The sequence below is a fragment of the Oncorhynchus clarkii genome, chromosome 22 (assembly GCF_045791955.1).
Source record: "Oncorhynchus clarkii lewisi isolate Uvic-CL-2024 chromosome 22, UVic_Ocla_1.0, whole genome shotgun sequence".
NCBI classification, from domain to species: Eukaryota; Metazoa; Chordata; class Actinopteri; order Salmoniformes; family Salmonidae; genus Oncorhynchus; species Oncorhynchus clarkii.
The window spans coordinates 20,250,934-20,270,605 of record NC_092168.1 but is presented as its reverse complement, the minus strand read 5'-3'; the positions used below and the strand labels follow the sequence as shown (position 1 = coordinate 20,270,605).

At 45.4% G+C, this 19,672-nt stretch overlaps 1 protein-coding gene across 1 annotated transcript in view; it reads right to left on the bottom strand.

Moving 5' to 3' along the window:
- Positions 1 to 1,787: 1,787 nt before the first annotated feature.
- Positions 1,788 to 19,672, bottom strand: part of LOC139380069 (norrin cystine knot growth factor NDP) — a 22,368-nt gene continuing 4,483 nt past the window's right edge. The window contains exons 2-3 of the mRNA XM_071122532.1: positions 11,559 to 12,118; positions 1,788 to 4,330 (exon numbers count right to left, since the gene is read on the bottom strand). Of these exons, the coding sequence (XP_070978633.1) occupies positions 4,106 to 4,330; positions 11,559 to 11,762 (429 nt within the window). The 5' untranslated portion in view covers positions 11,763 to 12,118 and the 3' untranslated portion in view covers positions 1,788 to 4,105. The remainder of the gene's footprint in view (positions 4,331 to 11,558; positions 12,119 to 19,672) is intronic.

Here is a 19,672-nt window from a genome sequence, read left to right as displayed (position 1 = left end):
TGTAAATAAGGTATTTCTGTTTGTTTTTTTATATATATAAATTTAAAAAGTAAAGAATTTGCTAAAAAAAAAATCTAAAAACCAGTTTTTGCTTTGTCATTATGTATAGATTGATGAGGAATTATTGATTAATCCATTTTAGAAAAAGGCTGTAACGTAACAAAATGTGGAAAAGGGCTGTAACGTAACAAAATGTGGAAAAAGGCTGTAACGTAACAAAATGTGGAAAAAGGCTGTAACGTAACAAAATGTGGAAAAAGGCTGTAACGTAACAAAATGTGGAAAAAGGCTGTAACGTAACAAAATGTGGAAAAAGGCTGTAACGTAACAAAATGTGGAAAAGGGCTGTAACGTAACAAAATGTGGAAAAAGGGCTGTAACGTAACAAAATGTGGAAAAAGGCTGTAACGTAACAAAATGTGGAAAAGGGCTGTAACGTAACAAAATGTGGAAAAAGGCTGTAACGTAACAAAATGTGGAAAAGGGCTGTAACGTAACAAAATGTGGAAAAGGGCTGTAACGTAACAAAATGTGGAAAAGGGCTGTAACGTAACAAAATGTGGAAAAGGGCTGTAACGTAACAAAATGTGGAAAAAGGCTGTAACGTAACAAAATGTGGAAAAAGGGCTGTAACGTAACAAAATGTGGAAAAAGGCTGTAACGTAACAAAATGTGGAAAAGGGCTGTAACGTAACAAAATGTGGAAAAAGGCTGTAACGTAACAAAATGTGGAAAAGGGCTGTAACGTAACAAAATGTGGAAAAAGGCTGTAACGTAACAAAATGTGGAAAAGGGCTGTAACGTAACAAAATGTGGAAAAGGGCTGTAACGTAACAAAATGTGGAAAAAGGCTGTAACGTAACAAAATGTGGAAAAGGGCTGTAACGTAACAAAATGTGGAAAAAGGCTGTAACGTAACAAAATGTGGAAAAGGGCTGTAACGTAACAAAATGTGGAAAAAGGCTGTAACGTAACAAAATGTGGAAAAAGGCTGTAACGTAACAAAATGTGGAAAAAGGCTGTAACGTAACAAAATGTGGAAAAAGGTAAGGGGTCTGAATAATTTCCAAATGTAGGGAGCATCCAACTTTTTACCTGGCATAGTTCACCACTATAGTACCTTTGATCTTCATGTCTAATATAAAGACCTTTGATTGTGTCCAAATGCGCTACATGATTCAAACTAAAATGTTGGATCCAACAACCCAACCCTACAGCGACTGGCCAAATGGATCCTGTTGTGTCTTGGACCATCTAGAAAGCATCACAGTGATCAGAATGATGTGAAGTCATAATCCAATTACAAACATATGGCTATGAATGATCATTTCCTTTGTATGATTTTTATTGAGCCTTGAATGGTTATGATTATCACCGTTGTGAGGAAAATGATTTGAAGGGTTATGAAAATACCATATGTGCCTTGTTGTCTCCACCTGGAAACATTCCAACCCAAGAATTCCTGGAGGGGCTAAAATGAATTCTATATTTGATGATGACATGTGAGCGTGTTGTTTCTGTTATTAGAACTGTAGCACTGTGTGTGAATGTGTGTGTGTGTATGTGTGTGTGTGATCATGGGTGCTTGCATTGCCAAACAGCTCATTCATATGCCACTTTTAGGGCAGCCATAAGAACATTGTTAGCGTCAGTGTGACAAGCATTATGTTGCTCCTCTGTCTTGCTGTCAATTCAATCCCCACATAATTATACCCCCAGGCTCACGGCATGGAACTGTGTGCGTGTGCTGATGAAGGAGACACACAGAGAGGAGACAACCAGTGAGGGACAGATCAATCTCTAGAAACAAAGGAAGAGTGTTTTATTATGTTCATGTGTGAAGCAGCCAGTTGTGCTGTCAGCGGAGAGCTGCATTAAAAAGTCTTCAGACCAGTAAATCGTATGATTTCATAGGGGAGGGTACAGTTTGAGGCCATAGCAAAGAATAAAGGCATTTCAGAGGAGTGAGTGTGAGTGAGTGTGAGTGAGTGTGTGTGTGTGTGCGCCTGTGTGTTTGTGTCCATTCCACTCTATTCCAAAATGTAACCCTCCCCCATACCTTAACCTGCTAGATACAATAGTTGACTCCTGATAAATGCAATGGTTTGGGACTGTCTTAAATGCACTAAAGAGGAACATGCGCATATCCAGAGTAAGGCAAAATGACGTTTTTGAACTGTGACTGGTGAGCAGCACAAGCCGTACCAGTTCCCTTTCTCAAAGTATCTAACCCCTTGTATTGAAATGACATCATTAGTAAAGTAGTACTACTTACTGAGAGCAAAACATGTCAGTAATCATGAACTCTGGCATGATAATAATATTAATAGTTTCAACATCAACAGCAACCATATTGTCGGTTGCACAGAGTATTTAACATAAGCATTGACAGACCCTTTCCCTTTAGAGAGCATATGCTACTCCACAAAATGGCTTCGCATCAACAGAATGTCCCTCCGGATACTCCACTCTGCTGCCTCTCTGCTGTCGGTCATTTTGTAAGAGTCTATCCTCTGAGAGTCATGTTTTACACAGATAGATGAAAGGCTGGGTTTGAGTGTGCTAAATGTTTATGGTCTGCCTAGGAGACGGGGCTCCGGTGCAGTTAAAAACAGTTAATACACATACAGCATATATTGTAGGATACATGGCCTGTTCTGTCCCATGCTGCTTTTAAAGGCCCAGTGCAGTCCAAAATGTAGTTTTCCCTGTGTTTCATATCATATTGTACAACAGCTGTTGAAACTAACACTGTAGAAGTGTGAAAAAAGGTTATCAGTGTTATTTCCTGAAAAAATACAATACAATCTACACGGACCTTATCAGCGTTTTTGCCTGGATAGGAGTTTGGGCTTTCCATGGTGACATCACCATGCAGTAAATTGTTTACTAGACCAACATCAAAGAAAGTTCCAAACCTCTCTGCCAATAACAGTTTCCCCCTCTCCACTCAGACCACCCTCAGTTTTTGCTAAAAAGCTATTTTTGATCATTTTAATGTAAATCTGTTACAGTAAGGTACTTAATTGTTAACCAAAAAATGATTTGATATTGATATGAAAATGGCTGATTTGGGCCTTTAATGACATTTGTTGTTGTATTGTTGGGAACTGGTAGGTTTTTATGACGTTGGCACCATATCTTTATTGATGCCCTTAATGATGGGTGACTGGTGAGAGAGTGTGTGTAGTAAGAGAGGGGATGTGTGTGTGGATGTGAGTGTGTGCTTATGTGTTGTTTTTGCCTGTAATGAGTGGTGAGAGGTTGGCTGAAACCCAAAAAGCAGTTAGTTGTTTATGGTCTAAATTTATGGGAGGGAATGGAGGGTTGCTTAGGATCTGGGGGAATCACATCTACCCTGGATGGATTAGCAGAAATGACTCTTTCAGGGAACCTTGAGGAACTGATTGTTCTGCTTGTTCTAGACACACAGAATTGGGGATCAGGGATCCTAATTGGTCATTGGTTGGGGACTGAGCCACTGGAAGAGGAATAGGAACCCAGGTCTCAGTCTTGCAGTTGGATCCAGACTGACAGGTAGGGAATTTAGGATTTAAAAAAAAGCAGTTTGACAAAGAGTCAAATTAAAGTTCTCATGACTGACTTCTCAGTCAGGCCTAGAAACACAAGTAGAACCATGAAATTGTACATGGGGTTCCTCAGTGGTTCTTAAATCCCCCTCCCCTCCCCAATACCCCTGTTCCCAAAGTCCAGGGCTCCTCTCCTTGTACATTTATGGTCAGATAGCAGTTGGGGCACTGGAGTCGTTATCGCCAACAGCCATGATGGTTCTATATATGTCCATGGGTTGGGCCTAGACTCACAGGTTTTAGAGTTCGATACGGTACTAAGGGTTCCACTACTTGCAGATGACGGCCAGCGGAGATGTTAGGGCATTTGAATCATCATACAGGGACAAAAACACTGTCCTGTTCCATTGGTCAGGTCTAGACTCACGGGTTCTACAAAGGTGTGGGTTCTTCAAGTTCTCGAGTTCTAAGATTCCACTCCTTACAGCTGCAGACTCACAGGGGTAGAAACTCTCAAAGAGCCGGTTCTAGCGTTTCTAGAGTTCTAAAGTGTTCTAAAATGTTATTTTCTCTGCTCAGCTGCACTCCTCACAGTTGCAGGCAAGGATGTAGCGGTAGGTGGCGGTGATGCGTGTCCCTCCGGCACAGCGGAGCCTCACAGCCTTCAGCTTGGAGGTGTGGGGCCTGCAGCAGGAACAGGTGCTCTTAAAGGGCTGCTTCAACACTGAACTGAAGGAGATGAGAGGGTCGGAGCGGGACGTGTGGCTGCAGTGGCCCTCACACCGAGCCAGCAAAACCATCTGGATAGGAGGAGAGGAGAGGGGAGGAGGAGAGGAAAGGGGAAGATAGTAGGAGTGAGGGGAGAGGGGAGAAAACATACACTTAAAGGGAGTTTAGAAAACAATAAAGTTATGTTATCCTGTTCAAGGAGCTGATGTCTATATACTATAGTTCGTGTCACAATCAGGCTTTGTATTCTCTACTATAATCTACAGCCTGTAGTATAACTCCCAGTCTGTGGCCTTGTGCCTGCTGTGATAGGAGTCAGGCTGGAAAGCTCAGGGTTAGTCACACGCACATGCACATGCACATGCACATGCAAGCGCGCACACACACACACACACACACACACACACACACACACACACACACACACCACACGCACGTAAATCACATGAGTAACCTCGCCTGAGACTACCTGAGCTCTCAGCAGGCTAACATCAGTGACACAAACACACAGTATCATAGCCCTAATGAGTGATCTTGTTAATTACTAATGATTCAGGACTCCATCCTTTCCGTGTGTTTGTCTGTCAGAAGAACACCACGCTGCAGAACATGGCTGACCCTTTTCTTTGTGTTCTAATGATCCTCATCTAGAGGTGATGGCCACTTTCCATTGCACACACACACACACACACACACACACACACACACACACACATGCACACCCTCTGATGCCTCAACAGTGAATCTCACTCAAACACCAGTACGTACACACACACAAACACACATGCACACACACACATTGCTGTCGTGTCCGCAAGTGGACTCCTGTGTCATGTTCCCTGTCAGCTGCCTCGTGTCGCCACCGATGTCACCGTCTCTTACAATAGCTCATCTGGGGCCAGGGGATATGGATATCTTTCTGTCTCTCGTTCTCTCTCTCTGTTTCTCTCTCTCTGTCTTTCTCTCCCTCTGGATTTAGCCTGTCTGTGGATAGGGGATATGACACACACACACTTGCCGGCGACGACTGCAAGGGAGTTAGCAGCCACTTTAGAAACGTGTCCTCATTACAATAGCTGAGGACTAGACAGTGAGCTTTAGGGTTTTAGGTATTTTCACAGAGAGAGGTTGGAAGCCTTTGTGTGTGTTTGGAGGGGGGAGAAGAGGGGAGAATGGGCAGAGGAGGATGGAGATTCAGAAGACCATGGTAAGTTTACAGCTGGGCTGCAGACCAAGGCTCCTTCCCCTTGCAAAAACCTTCCAACTTCCCAGTCAAACTTACTTAGGCACTGTTGCATACTGTGCATTCGGAAAGTATTCAGACCCCTTCCTATTTTCCACATTTTGTTACGTTACAGACTTATTCTAAAATGGATTCACTTAATTTTTGTCCTCATCAATCTACACACAATACCCTATAATAACAAAGCAAAAACAGGTTTTTAGAAATGTTTGCAAATTTATTTAAAAAAATAAAAAAAACAGAAATACCTTATTTACATAAGTATTCAGACCCTTCGCTATGAGACTCAAAATTGAGCTCAGGAGCATCCTGTTTCCATTGATCATCCTTGAGATGTTTCTACAACTTGATCGGAGTCCACCTGTGGTAAATTGAATTGATTGGACATGATTTGGAAAGGCACACGCCTGTCTATATAAGGTCCCACAGTTGACAGTGCATGTTAGAGCAAAAACCAAGTCATGAGGTCAAAGGAATTGTCCGTAGACTTCCGAGACAGGATTGTTTTGCTGCACAGATCTAGGAAAGGGTACCCAAACATTTCTGCAGCATTGAAGGTCCTCAAGAACACAGTGTCCTCCATCATTCTTAAATGGAAGAAGTTTGGAACCACAAGACTCTTCCTAAAGCTGGCTGCCCGGCCAAACTGAGACTACATTGACTGAAACCGCCCCATTTTAATCAATTTCAGAATAAGGCTGTAACGTAACATGTGTAAAAAGTCAAGGGGTCTGAATACTTTCCGAATGCACTGTAGATGTGGGACAGAGAGAGGTCCTCCTCCACAAACAGTCCCCCAGGAACCCCTGTGTCACCCAGCCCTAAGCCCAACAAGGGATCACTTACACTCATTAACAGCAGGAACTGTCACTATCACTCACTCCTCACTCCTCACTACAGATCCTCAGTGTCAAACCATGGACTGCATGTTGTATAGTCCACATGCCTTATACCTCAGAAAGGGAGCAGAAAACTCCATCATATGTTACTCAGCACCTGTTTGCCACACTCTTTTTCTCGCTTCTCTCTGTCTCCCTTACTCATTTTCTCTTTCCCTCTCCACCCCTCTTCTTTCTATCTTTCTATTCTTTGTTTCTATTAGACCTCTCTCTCACCTCTCTATTTGTCACTGTCTCCGTATCTCTCTTTCTGTCTCTCTCTCCCTTCTCTCTGTCTCTATCTCTCCCCCTCTCTCTTTATCTCTGCCTTCCCCCTTCACCCTCTCAATTTCAATTCAATTCAAAGGGATTTACTGGCGTGGGAAACATATGTTTACAAGTTTACAAGCAAGTGAAATAGACAAAAGTTAAATAACCAATCAGAAAGTAAACATTACACAAAAATGTTTCAAAAGAATAGAGACATTTCAAATGTTATGAGCTTGTCAATGACCTTGACACCTTGAAAAGCTAATTTCCCGATGATGGCTCGCCGCTCTTCGTACTTGGCAACTTCCACCTCCCGACTTCAGCCTTCAATTCATTTCTAACCAACTCTCTCTTTCCCCACCTTTCCCCTTTTGACTTCACCCTTTCCCGGTTCTCTCCCACCCACAAGGCAGGCAATACTCTTGACCTCATCATTACCAGAGGCTGTCCGCCTACTAATCTCACTGCAACCCCCCTCCAGGTCTCTGATCACTACTTTGTTTCCTTTTATGTCTCCATTTCCTCCAACCCTAACCACTCAGCCTCTACCCAGAGGGTCAAGTGCCGTCGCAATCTTTGCTCTCTCTCTCCTACACTACTCTCTCCTCTTCTATCCTATCATCTCTCACTTCTGCTAAATCTTTCTCCCTCCTGTCTCCTGATTCTGTCTCTTCAACCCTACTCTCCTTCATTTTCACATCCTATGACTTGCGCTGTCTCATTTCTTCCCGGAAAGCTCGGCCCTCCCATCCTGCTCCGTGGCTGAGTGTCTAAGCTAAAATGGAGGAAAACTAAACTTCCGGAGGACCTAACATCCTTCCACTCCCTCCTCTCTACCTTCTCTTCCTTTGTATCCCCTGCTAAAGCCAATTTCTATCAGTTACTCTCATAACTGGTATCCCCCAGGGCTCGGTTCTAGGCCCTCTCCTCTTCTCTCTATACACCAAGTCACTCGGCTCCGTCATATTGGTTTCTCTTATCATTGTTATGCAGATGACACTCAACTACTTTTCTCATTCCCCCTTCTGACACCCAGATGTCGACACGTATCTCTGTGTGACAGCTCAGCTTGGATGTCGGCCCAGACCTTACAGTTATAGGGGCAATGGATTCTATAACTGATTCAAGTATTTCTAGCCAGATTCTAATTGGGATGTTGAATGTTATGTTCCTTTTGATGGCATAGAAAGCCCTTCTTGCCTTGTCTCTCAGATCGTTCACAGCTTTGGGAAAGTTACCTGTGGTGCTGAACATTGCTGCGGGAACTTGCTTCCAGTCAGCCACAAGAGCATTACTGACGTCTGGCACTGATGTTGGGCGATTAGGCCTGGCAGGCAGTTGGCGTTCTAATTCATCCCAAAGGTGTTCGATGGGGTTGTCAAGTTCTTCAACACCGATCTCAACAAACCATTTCTGTATGGACCTCGCTTTGTGAACGGGGGCATTGTCATGCTGAAACAGGCAAGGACCTTCCCCAAACTGTTGCCAAAAAGTTGGAAGCACAGAATCATCTAGAGTGTCATTGTATGCTGTAGCATTGAGATTTCCCTTCACTGGAACTAAGGGGACTAGCCCGAACCATGAAAAACAGCCCCAGACCATTATTCCTCCTTCACCAAACTTTACAGTTGGCACTATGCATTCGGGCATCCTCCAAACCCAGATTCATCCAATGGACTGCCAGATGGTGAAGCATGATTCATCACTCCATAGAATGCGTTTTCACTGCTCCAGAGTCCAATGGTGGCGAGCTTTACACCACTCCAGCTGATGCTTGGCATTGCGCATGGTGTTCTTAGGCTTGTGTGTGGCTGCTCGGCCATGGAAACCCATTTCATGAATCCACTTCTATGCTGCTGCTACTCTCTGTTATTATCTATGCATAGTCACTTTAATAACTGTACCTACATGTACATATTATCTCAATTACCTCGACACCGGTGCCCCCACACATTGACTCCGGTAAAACCCTGAATATATCAACGATATTGTTATTTAATGCTTCTCTTTAATTATTTGTTATTCTTATCTCTTACTTTTTAAAATGTATTTTCTTAACTGCGTTGATGGTTAACGCTTGTAAGTAAGCATGTAAGGTCTACTACACCTGTTGTATTTGGCGCATGTGACAAATAACATTTGATTTGATTTGATTAGCTCTTCGTGTTGTTGTTTGTGAAGTGTGTTCCAATTTTCCCAGAAGTGGTTCAATTCTATGGATTCTTCGATTACATTGAGCTGGTTTCTGACGTGCTGTTCCTTCTTTTTTCTTAGTGTATTTCTGTGTTGTTTTTGTGTTTTACCATAGTAAAGGTGTAGGCTCAGGTTTTCTGGTTATCTGTGTTTTTGGTTGGAAATGTTTCTCAACTTCTTTGTTAGAGTTTTGCATTCATCAAACCATTTGTAATTGTTGTTAATTTTCTTAGGTTGTTTGCTGGAAATATGGGGGTTTGACAGGGAAGCTGAGAGGTCAAATATACTGTTTAGGTTTTCTACTGCCAAGTTTACACCTTCACTATTACAGTGAAACGTTTTGTCCAGGGAGTTGTCTAAAAGGGATTGGATATTTTGATGCCAAAATGTTTCTACACTACTTTCCTTTCATCTATTGCATTTCTTAATAGTCTGCAGTTTGTTGGGCTTTGATGCCTCTTGATTGGGTGTTGCTCTTTTCAAGTAGACTGTGATTTTGCTGTGATCTTATAAAGGTGTGAGTGGGCTGATTATGAACACTCTGAGAGACTGGGTTGAGGTCAGTGATAAAGTAATCTACAATACCACTGCAAAGGGATGAGTTGTAGGAGTCCCATAGGAGTCCCCTCGAAGCCTACCATTGACTATGTACAGACCCAGCGTGCAACAGAGCTGTGGGAGTTCTGACCAATTTTTTGGGGCTGTTTCGTCGTAGTTGTGTCTAGGGGGGCATATTTGGGAGGGAATGCTGTCACCTCCAGGTAGGTGCTTGTCCCCCTGTGAGGATGTCTGGTTCTTGTCCAGTTCTGGCATATGTCATGTGTAGGTCTGTTACTACTGTGTGAGGTGCTTGGACTGCGGTTGAGGGCCATGTCTTTCAGGGTCCTTGCAAAAGTAGGGACTGCTGCTTTGTAGAGGTGGACCTGGTCTTATAGGCTGTTCAGGTCCAGGGTGGAGTGGTGGGCCAGGTAAGCATTTGGTTTTGAGGTGTTTTTTCATGGTAGCAGTGTGGAGATAACCACTTGTGCATTGGGGAAAGTGGAATCAACTTTTTCCCTTTCCTGCTGTGGCCACCCTTTCCTGCTGTGGCCACCCTTTCCTGCTGTGGCCACCCCTTCCCTCTGTAGCCACCCTTTCCTGTTGTAGCCACCCTTTCCTGCTGTAGCCACCCTTTCCTGCTTTGGCCACCCTTTCCTGCTGTGGCCACCCTTTCCTGCTGTGGCCACCCTTTCCTGCTGTGGTCACCCTTTCCCTCTGTAGCCACCCTTTCCTGCCGTAGCCACCCTTTCCTGCTGTGGCCACCCTTTCCTGCTGTGGCCACCCCTTCCCTCTGTAGCCACCCTTTCTTGTTGTAGCCACCCTTTCCTGCTGTAGCCACCCTTTCCTGCTGTGGCCACCCTTTCCTGCTGTGGCCACCCTTTCCTGCTGTGGCCAACCCTTCCCTCTGTAGCCACCCTTTCCTGCTGTGGCCACCCTTTCCTGCTGTGGCCACCCTTTCCCTCCGTAGCCACCCTTTCCTGCTGTAGCCACCCTTTCCTGCTGTGGCCACCCTTTCCTGCTGTGGCCACCCCTTCCCTCTGTAGCCACCCTTTCCTGTTGTAGCCACCCTTTCCTGCTGTGGCCACCCTTTCCTGCTGTGGCCACCCCTTCCCTCTGTAGCCACCCTTTCCTGTTGTAGCCACCCTTTCCTGCTGTAGCCACCCTTTCCTGCTTTGGCCACCCTTTCCTGCTGTGGCCACCCTTTCCTGCTGTGGTCACCCTTTCCCTCTGTAGCCACCCTTTCCTGCTGTGCCCCCCCCTGACCCTGCCTGGTCTGGTCTAGGTGAGTCATGCTTCTATTGTGTGTGAGGTGTTAGATGTGGGCCACACTGCAGACATTTGCTACTCTCTAGCAGAGAGAGAGAGAGAGAGAGAGAGAGAGAGAGAGAGAGAGAGAGAGAGAGAGAGAGAGAGAGAGAGAGAGAGAGAGAGAGAGAGAGAGAGAGAGAGAGAGAGAGAGAGAGAGAGAGAGAGAGAGAGAGAGAGAGAGAGAGAGAGAGAGAGAGAGAGAGAGAGAGAGAGCTATTTGCACATCGTTACAACACTGTAGATAGACATAATATGACATTTGAAATGTCTTTATTCTTCTTTGAACTTCTGTTACTTTAGTTTATTATCCACTTGCTTTGGCAATGTTTACATATGTTTCCCATGCCAATAAAGCTCTTAAATTGAAATTGAATTGAATTGAGAGAGAGATAAATACATAGACAGTGAACAATAAATGAGAGAGAGAGAGAGAGAGGGAAATACCTACTCGTTAGAGAGAACAGACAGACTTTTGGCTGTGTTTTACCCTGTCTGTAGTCCCAGGGGTCTGGTTTGGAGGTTTGAAGCAGATTTCTGTTCTGATATTTATCATGTAAAACATCCTGTAAAACCTCTGGACTGGCGCTGTTATCTAAAACAGCTTGTTAGCAGGAACACTGGGGATGAATGACAGGATTGGCTTACAGTGTGTGTGTGTGTGTGTGTGTGTGTGTGTGTGTGTGTGTGTGTGTGTGTGTGTGTGTGTGTGTGTGCGTGCGCCCACACGTATGTTTTGACTTACAGGGAGATCTGACCTCCTTTATCATTATGCATCTGCTCGTGTATCCTTGTCTGTGTGTGAGAGAGCGTGTGTGTGTGTGGGTGTGTGGGTGAGAGAGCGTGTGTGTGCACATTCGGCCGGCTTACCTTGGAGTTACACTTGTAGATGGGGTGTGTGATGGTCTCTACGAAGTGATGCCTCATACAGCGGTCTGGGTCTGTGTCTCCCAGGTGTGTGCTGTGTCCGTTCTCTGCCTTACTGCTGCTGGCATGCACTACCACCAATAGGGGGCAGAAAACCAGCAACAGCACCAGCCCTGAGGAGGGAGAGAGGGGGGCTGAGGGGCGCATACTGGGGCCAGGGAGTGCTGGGGTGGGTGGGACAGGAGTTAGGGAGTAGTGGGGTAAAGTCCAAGAGGCACGGAGGAACTTTAGAGGTGACACAAAGAGGGAGAAAGAGGGACACCCTCTGTCTTTCTCTCTGTCCACTGATTTTTTCTTCTGTTTGTCCGTTTGTCTCTCTTCTCGCTGGGACTTTTCTTTCTTTTCTTCTTCTCTTGTTCTCTTTACTGACGTGAAAAAGTGAGGCTGTCCCTTGTCCTAATGTCTCTAATGGAATTGGCGTGGAGCTCCTAGCCCAATGTGCTGCTGCAGTCTGGTCTGTGGGTCCTCACACCGGACCATATCGCCTGTCTGTGTGTCTGGATCTGGGGATAGAGGGAAATAATAAAGGGAGGGTAGATGGGTCAACTCTATTGTTTAAAGCACCTTACATATTTCACCTCTAATCGAGGAGTGATTTAGACCTGGGACACCAGGTGAGTGGAATCCCTGACTGATCAGTGGTATGAATCAATCTATTAACTGAGGAGAGAGAAAATCATAAGAGCTCTGAACCTTGAGTTACGCTATAAATATGCCCACGTTGCACTTTTCCTTGGCTCCTCATAGACTATGCAGGGGATGCATTGTTTCCGAACATATGTGATTTGGTTCATACAAATGTTACAGTAGCTATCTAAGTTTTGTTGTGGGATATGGTTGGATCTGAATTCATTTCACAGCTATTTGTGTTTTCAAATCCTTTCTAGTCTTTGAAGAAATTCCGCTCCCACAGATCTTGTCTGGTACAACTCATATTGCTTCGTTTTTGTTGTTGATGTAATATTGCCCGTTGTAATATGGCATTTCCACTAAGCATCTGACATTACAGCCTTATTCTAAAATTGATTCAACTGTTTTTTTCCTCATCAATTTTCACACAATATCCCATAATGACAAAGGAAAAACAGGTTTTTATTAATTGTTGCTAATTTATTTAAAAAAAAAAAAAATACTGGAAAAAGGGAAGGGGTCTGAATACTTTCCGAATGCACTGTGTGTGTGTGTGTGTGTGTGTATATTAGAGCCAGTTTCATCATAACGCTTGATGTTTTTTGCGACTGCAAAATATATATGCAAATATATATATATATAAACACTACTGGTCAAAAGTTTTAGAACACCTACTCATTCAAGGGTTTTTCTTTATTTTCACTATTAATAGTGAAGACATCAAAACTATGAAATAACACATATGGAATCACAAAGTAACCAAAGAAGTGTTCATGAGGTAGTCACCTGGAATGCATTTTAATTAACAGGTGTGCCTTCTTAAAAATTAATTTGAGGAATTTCTTTCAACTTAATGCTTTTGAGTCAATCAGTGTTGTGACAAGGTAGGGGTGGTATACAGAAGATAGCCCTATTTGGTAAAAGACCATGTCTATATTATTTCAAGAACAGCTCAAATAAGCAAAGAGTCCATCATTATTCAAGATATAAAGGTCAGTCAATACAGAACATTTCAATACATTTTAAAGTTTCTTCAAGTGCAGTCGCAAAAACCATCAAGCGCTATGATGACACTGGCTCTCATGAGGACATGATTCCATATGTGTTATTTCATAGTTTTGATGTCTTCACTATTATTCTACAATGTAGAAAATAGTAAAAAATAAAGAAAAACCCTTGAGTGGGTGTGTCCAAACTTCTGACTGGTTTGTGTGGCCTTTTAATATGGGATGTTGTTTATGTGATTGCTGCAAAAATATTTGCCTCTTGAGGATGTTAAAGTTTTCTGAATCAGAATTGGATCATGATGATGATGATGATGATGATGACGACTACGATAATAGCTATGATAACTATGACAATAATGTTAACTATGATAACCATGACAACTATGACAACGGTGACAGTGATTGCACCAGTTGCTATGCCAGCCAGGTATGTGTGATATTAAAATAACTGTGATAAACAACTGTGAAGGCTGGCTGTCTGAGAGGTAGAGCCAGGCTGCCAGTGCTCCCCTCAGTAAGAACAGATTGTGATGTCTGCTGTGCTGTATAAACCATGTAGCAGCACATGTTACTGGCCAGCTAAACATCTTAGGGAGTATTTATTTTAACAGGACAACTGATACTTCTATTCCTAACAGGAGGAATTCTAATGTTTTTAATGATTCCCTCTAGAAAGAAAAACACTGGGATGGAGGAATGGAGGAATGGAAGGAGGGATGGAAGGAGGGATGGAAGGTTTTAATTGAACTTAATGCATTCTGGGATTTTGGTACAAATGAGGAAACCCTGGCAGAGTTGTTTAGAAACAAAGAAGAATGCTAAAGAGGGACTTTTGGCATAATACAGGGTATTGTTTTGTTATAAATTATAATTTCCTCTTTTGGAGCATGCCAAACCCTACTCTGGAGTTCTGTTACTGAGAGAGTCTCAGGGAAGTGAGCCACGGCCCGCACGCACGCACACCCGCACGCACGCACACACACACACACACACACACACACACGCACACACACACACGCACGCACACACACACACACACACACACACACACACACACACACACACACACACACACACACACACACACACACACACACACACACACACACACACACACACACACACCCACCTCAACATGCACCACTCCCATCCCCAACACACACCACTCCTGCCTCTCACCAAGCCTATTAGGAAAGCTGCCCCAGCCAATGGAACTGGCCAACACTCTCAACACCAATGCCTTTGTCAGGAGAACCATAAAAAGCAAAGTATCTCGGGGTAAGAAAAGAAAAACATGAATACAGATGAAAATATGTAGCATCTCTGGCGGTGGCTTTGCGGTCATGAGAGAATTTGTTTTAATGAGAAGTCATTCCTGGTGGGGAGGAAAGGGTCTGGCTAGAGGCTGTTTGTGCTTGTATTGGGTTAACTCTCTGTGTAATAAAAATACTGAGTCCTCAGTGTGTGTGTGTGTCTGTGTGTGTGTGTGTCTGTATTGGTAGTCAACCCATGCATCACACACCCACGTGCTCCTGGCTATAGGACCCCCTCTGTCATCCACAGCACACACACACCAACACACACACATGCATGAACGCTTGCAGGCATAAACACGCACACACACACACACATACACACACACACACACACACACACACACACACACACACACACACACACACACACACACACACACACACACACACACACACACACACACACACACACACACACACACACACAGTCAGTGAAGCTGACACAGGATCTGGCAACAACACAGATGCCTGTGACGGGTCCTCTGTCGCCAACATCATATCCTCACTGACATATTGGCACACACACGATAAAACACACTCGGACGGACGGACGGACAGACACCTGGACGGACAGACAGGCAGCGAGGACAGACAGACAGGCAGTGAGGACAGACAGACACAGACATTAGCCGTGTCAGGAAGCGTCCCCACCCTGTACCTTGGTTCACCTGCCCCACGCTTCCTGCTGATCTGTTCAGCAGCTCCTGGCCCACCACCGCTAAAGGCTAATAGACATAACATGACCTGATACTATATACACACACACACACACACACACACACACACACACCTTGTTTATGCTGGACTGCCATCCTCATTTTGTCCCCGTTCAGTTCACATTGGGTCAACCCTCAGTATTTTTATGTCTGAATGTCTCTCCCTTTCTCACTCTCTTCTTCTCTTTCCACTGCTTTCCTACTTTGCTGTCCCCTGTACCCCTGTACCCCTGTACCCCTGTACCCCTGTACCCCTGTACCCCTGTACCCCTGTACCCCTGTACCCCTGTACCCCTGTACCCCTGTACCCCTGTACCCCTGTACCCCTGTACCCCTGTACCCCTGTACCCCTGTAGCCTTTGACAGAAATGCAGCTAAACAAAACATCCCTCATATAGCGTTGGGTGTCATTGCCTGTTAGCTGCCAATACTCCTCTCCGTAGACAAAACTCATTCACCAGCAATAAACAGGCAACCTCACGCACCGTAATTGACATTGACAAGCCTCTTAGATCCCACTTAGTCTATCTGTGATTGCCAGTCTTATGAGCTTAGTGATCTAGTGACATCAACACATTGTCTCGCAGGGCAGCTAGCGCAGCTAAGACTGGGGGCTTCCAGAACAATATCAGGAGAATGAAGGGCAGGTGTGTGTGTCTATGTGTGTGTGCACATGCACTTGCAAGGGGAACCTTAAATTCCTGAGAATAATGGTTGGGATGAGGAACAAGTGTGTCTGAGTATGTGTGTCTGTGTGTGTGTGTCTGACTCCCCTGAATTGGGGGAGTTGTTTGAGGGCAGAGGGCCCGAGAGGGGTAGAGGGCAGACTGTGGTCCTCTCCCCCAACTACCCCACACCTGCCCAGGACTCAGATTCATATAACACTGGGTCTACACAAACAACAAGCTGTACCCTCTTCTCTTCACTGCTATTGATACTACGTAATTCCCAACAAGGGTGTGACTTCAATATTCAACATTTGTCCAAGGGTGGGGGGGTGGGGTTGGGGGAGAGGACCACAGGGATAAACATCAGATTTATACGGTTAAGTTTAGGCATTCATTCTGAATGGTTAAGAGTGAGGGTTAAGGATTAGGATAGGGTACTTAAAAAAGGTGAGTGCCTAGAACTGGGACCCTCTGGGCCTCTCTGGGCCAGAGCTCGCGGCTTACGCTGGGCTGTTGGACAGTAACAGTGTGTGTCACTTCTCCATTCACCTCTCATCACACCAAACATCTACATTGGCAGTCGAATCGGCTCGTTCATTTTGAATTACACTGAATTTTATTAAAGTAAACAACTCGGTTTTATTTCTATCACAGAAAGTTGCTAAGCATTGGCAGGCTTGATCCGTTGCCCTGCCTGCTGTCATTATTGTTATTATTATGCTGTAACTTTCCGTTTTGAGAAACATTTGATATTGAGAAGCAGTCAGACCTGTCTGCTGTTATTGCTGTGGGAAAATACTGTACACCAAATACAGCTCTTAGTCTGTCTGTCTGTCTGTCTGTCTGTCTGTCTGTCTGTCTGTCTGTCTGTCTGTCTGTCTGTCTGTCTGTCTGTCTGTCTGTCTGTCTGTCTGTCTGTCTGTCTGTCCGTCCGTCCGTCCGTCCGTCCGTCCGTCCGTCCGTCCGTCCGTCCGTCCGTCCGTCCGTCCGTCCGTCCGTCCGTCCGTCCGTCCGTCCGTCCGTCCGTCCGTCCGTCCGTCCGTCTGTCTGCCTGTCTGCCTGTCTGTCTGTCTGTCTGTCTGTCTGTCTGTCTGTCTGTCTGTCTGTCTGTCTGAGACACTCCAGGTCTGTAGGATCCAGCGGCGCCAGGGCTTGGCCCAGTGACCGACTGTCTCTAACCCAGTCACAGTGACCTGTCTAGGGGGTAGAGTGGAAAAGAAGAGGGGGTGGGGAGTAGGGTTTAGGGGTAGATAGCAGACCTAGATGAAATATGGATGGATAGGAGAGGTTAAGCGAGGGAACGAGGGTATAATGTAGGTTAGGGGGCTGAGAAGAGAGAGAAAAAGGGAGAGGGGGTATACAGTAGGTTGTTGAGGCACTTAAGATATAAGCCCCAGAAATGAGATAGTAAAACTATCAGCCATGTTCCCTCACACAAAACAAGTCCCCTTCAAGTGGGAAGTGGCCAAAACGAGTCCACTTATGAGGGGGGGGTCTTAGGGGCACAGGCTGGCTCCAAGAATGAGTTATCCAAAGTCATTCTGATTCTCTTCCTAAAACAAGCAATGTTAAGATACAGATTTGGGCAGTCTTATCCCTTCAGGGGCTTCACATCCAGTAGCTGGGAATAGGCTGTCCCTTGCCATCACACAACAGATTTGAGATTAGGCCCATTCTGGGCCGCCTATTAGCTCTCTGAAGAGGGGTCCTAGTCGTCTTGTTGGCCCATTAGTGCTGAGACATTCCTGACATTCAGGAGCCTAGGGGCCAACCCTCCACTGATACGCATGGAGACCCTTCACCTAGCCCCCCCCCCCCACACACACACACAAGCTCGCAGGCATAATGCAAGTACCCCTCACCCTAACCGCAAAAGGCCCTTGACATAATTCTACTAAACACAAACTGTACCCCGTTAGAAGACTGAACTGGATAAAGTAACAAGCAGCATTGGGTTTAGTAACCCAGTAATAAGTGCAGACAAGTCTCCATTTTAGGGTTCAGCGATGTAATTCCTACCAGTTTCATTTATCTGTTCATATCCATTTAGTGTCAACAGGGCACAAAACAAGCCCCACATAGCCCAAAGATATACTATTGATATCCACAGAGAATGCAGTCAATCTCAGGGCTTTGGCTAAATGAAACATTAAGACATAAAACCATCCAAAACATCCCTTTGGGGGAAATAAATAACTTATTAAAGCAGTGAGAAGGAAGAGACAAGATTAGTTTGTTGCGTTTTTCCCATGCTATGGTTGGAGCCACACACACACAGCCACACACACACAGCCACACACACACACACACACACACACACACACACACACACACACACACACACACACACACACACACACACACACACACACACACACACACACACACACACACACACACACACACATATACATACTACATACCCACATACACTGAGCTAACTACTGGACCTCCAGGTGACTGCAGACCAGGAGTTTCTGTGCTAAGCTGAGGCATACAGGGATACTGGATGATTTCACACACCACATTCCCACCTAGTTTAACTTCACAATATGTGTTGTTGTTGCTGTCAGTGAGTTGTGGTGAGATAGAAACATCGCTGCTGCCTACCTCTCTTTTGTGTCTTTAGCTGGAGAGTGGAGTCAAATGCATACATGCACACGCTCACCCTGGTGTGTGTGTGAATTGCTGGGATGCTGGTACGGCTAGGGAATGACAACTTCTGAGGGATCCTCTCCTCTTTATCTGTGTGTTGGAAGCAGTTGTTGTGGGGACTTGTCTGTCTGTCTCCCTAGGCAACTGCTGCCTGCCAGTCGTACAACTGCAGTGGAGGACAGAGAGTGTTGGGGGAGTTTTTGTAGGTAGAAATGTTGTTGTCAGTTATTTTATCTATCTCTTCCCTTTTTATATCCTTCTCTCCCTCTCTAAATTCTGCAGCATCTCCAATTCTATTCCTCTCTGTACCTTCCCCCTCTCCCTCACTCTGTTTCTCTCCCTCCTTCTGTCTCTCTCCCTCACTCTGTCTCTCTCCCTCACTCTCTCTCTCCCTCACCCTGTCGCTCTACTTCACTCTGTCTCTCCCTCTATCTGTCTCTCTCCTTCTGTCTCTCTCCCTCACTCTGTCTCTCTCCCTCACTCTCTCTCCCTCATTCTGTCTCTCTCCCTCACCCTGTCTCTCTACTTCACTCTGTCTCTCCCTCTGTCTGTCTCTCTCCCTCTGTCTCTCTCCCTCCCTCTGTTTCTCTCCCTCACTCTGATCTCTCCCTCACTCTGTCTCTCTCCCTCCTTCTGTCTCTCTCCCTCACCCTGTCTCTCTACTTCACTCTGTCTCTCCCTCTGTCTGTCTCTCTCCCGCTGTCTCTCTCCCTCACTCTGTCTCTCTCCCCCACTCTCTCTCACCCTCACCCTGTCTCTCTCCCTCCCACTGTCTCTCCCTCTGTCTCTCTCCCTCACTCTGTCTCTCTCCCTCACTCTGTCTCTCTCCCTCACTCTCTCTCACCCTCACCCTGTCTCTCTCCCTCCCACTGTCTCTCCCTCTGTCTCTCTCCCTCACTCTGTCTCTCTCCCCCACTCTCTCTCACCCTCACCCTGTCTCTCTCCCTCCCACTGTCTCTCCCTCTGTCTCTCTCCCTCACTCTCTCTCTCTCCCTCACTCTCTCTCCCTCACCCTGTCTCTCTCCCTCCCACTGTCTCTCCCTCTGTCTGTCTCTCTCCCTCCAT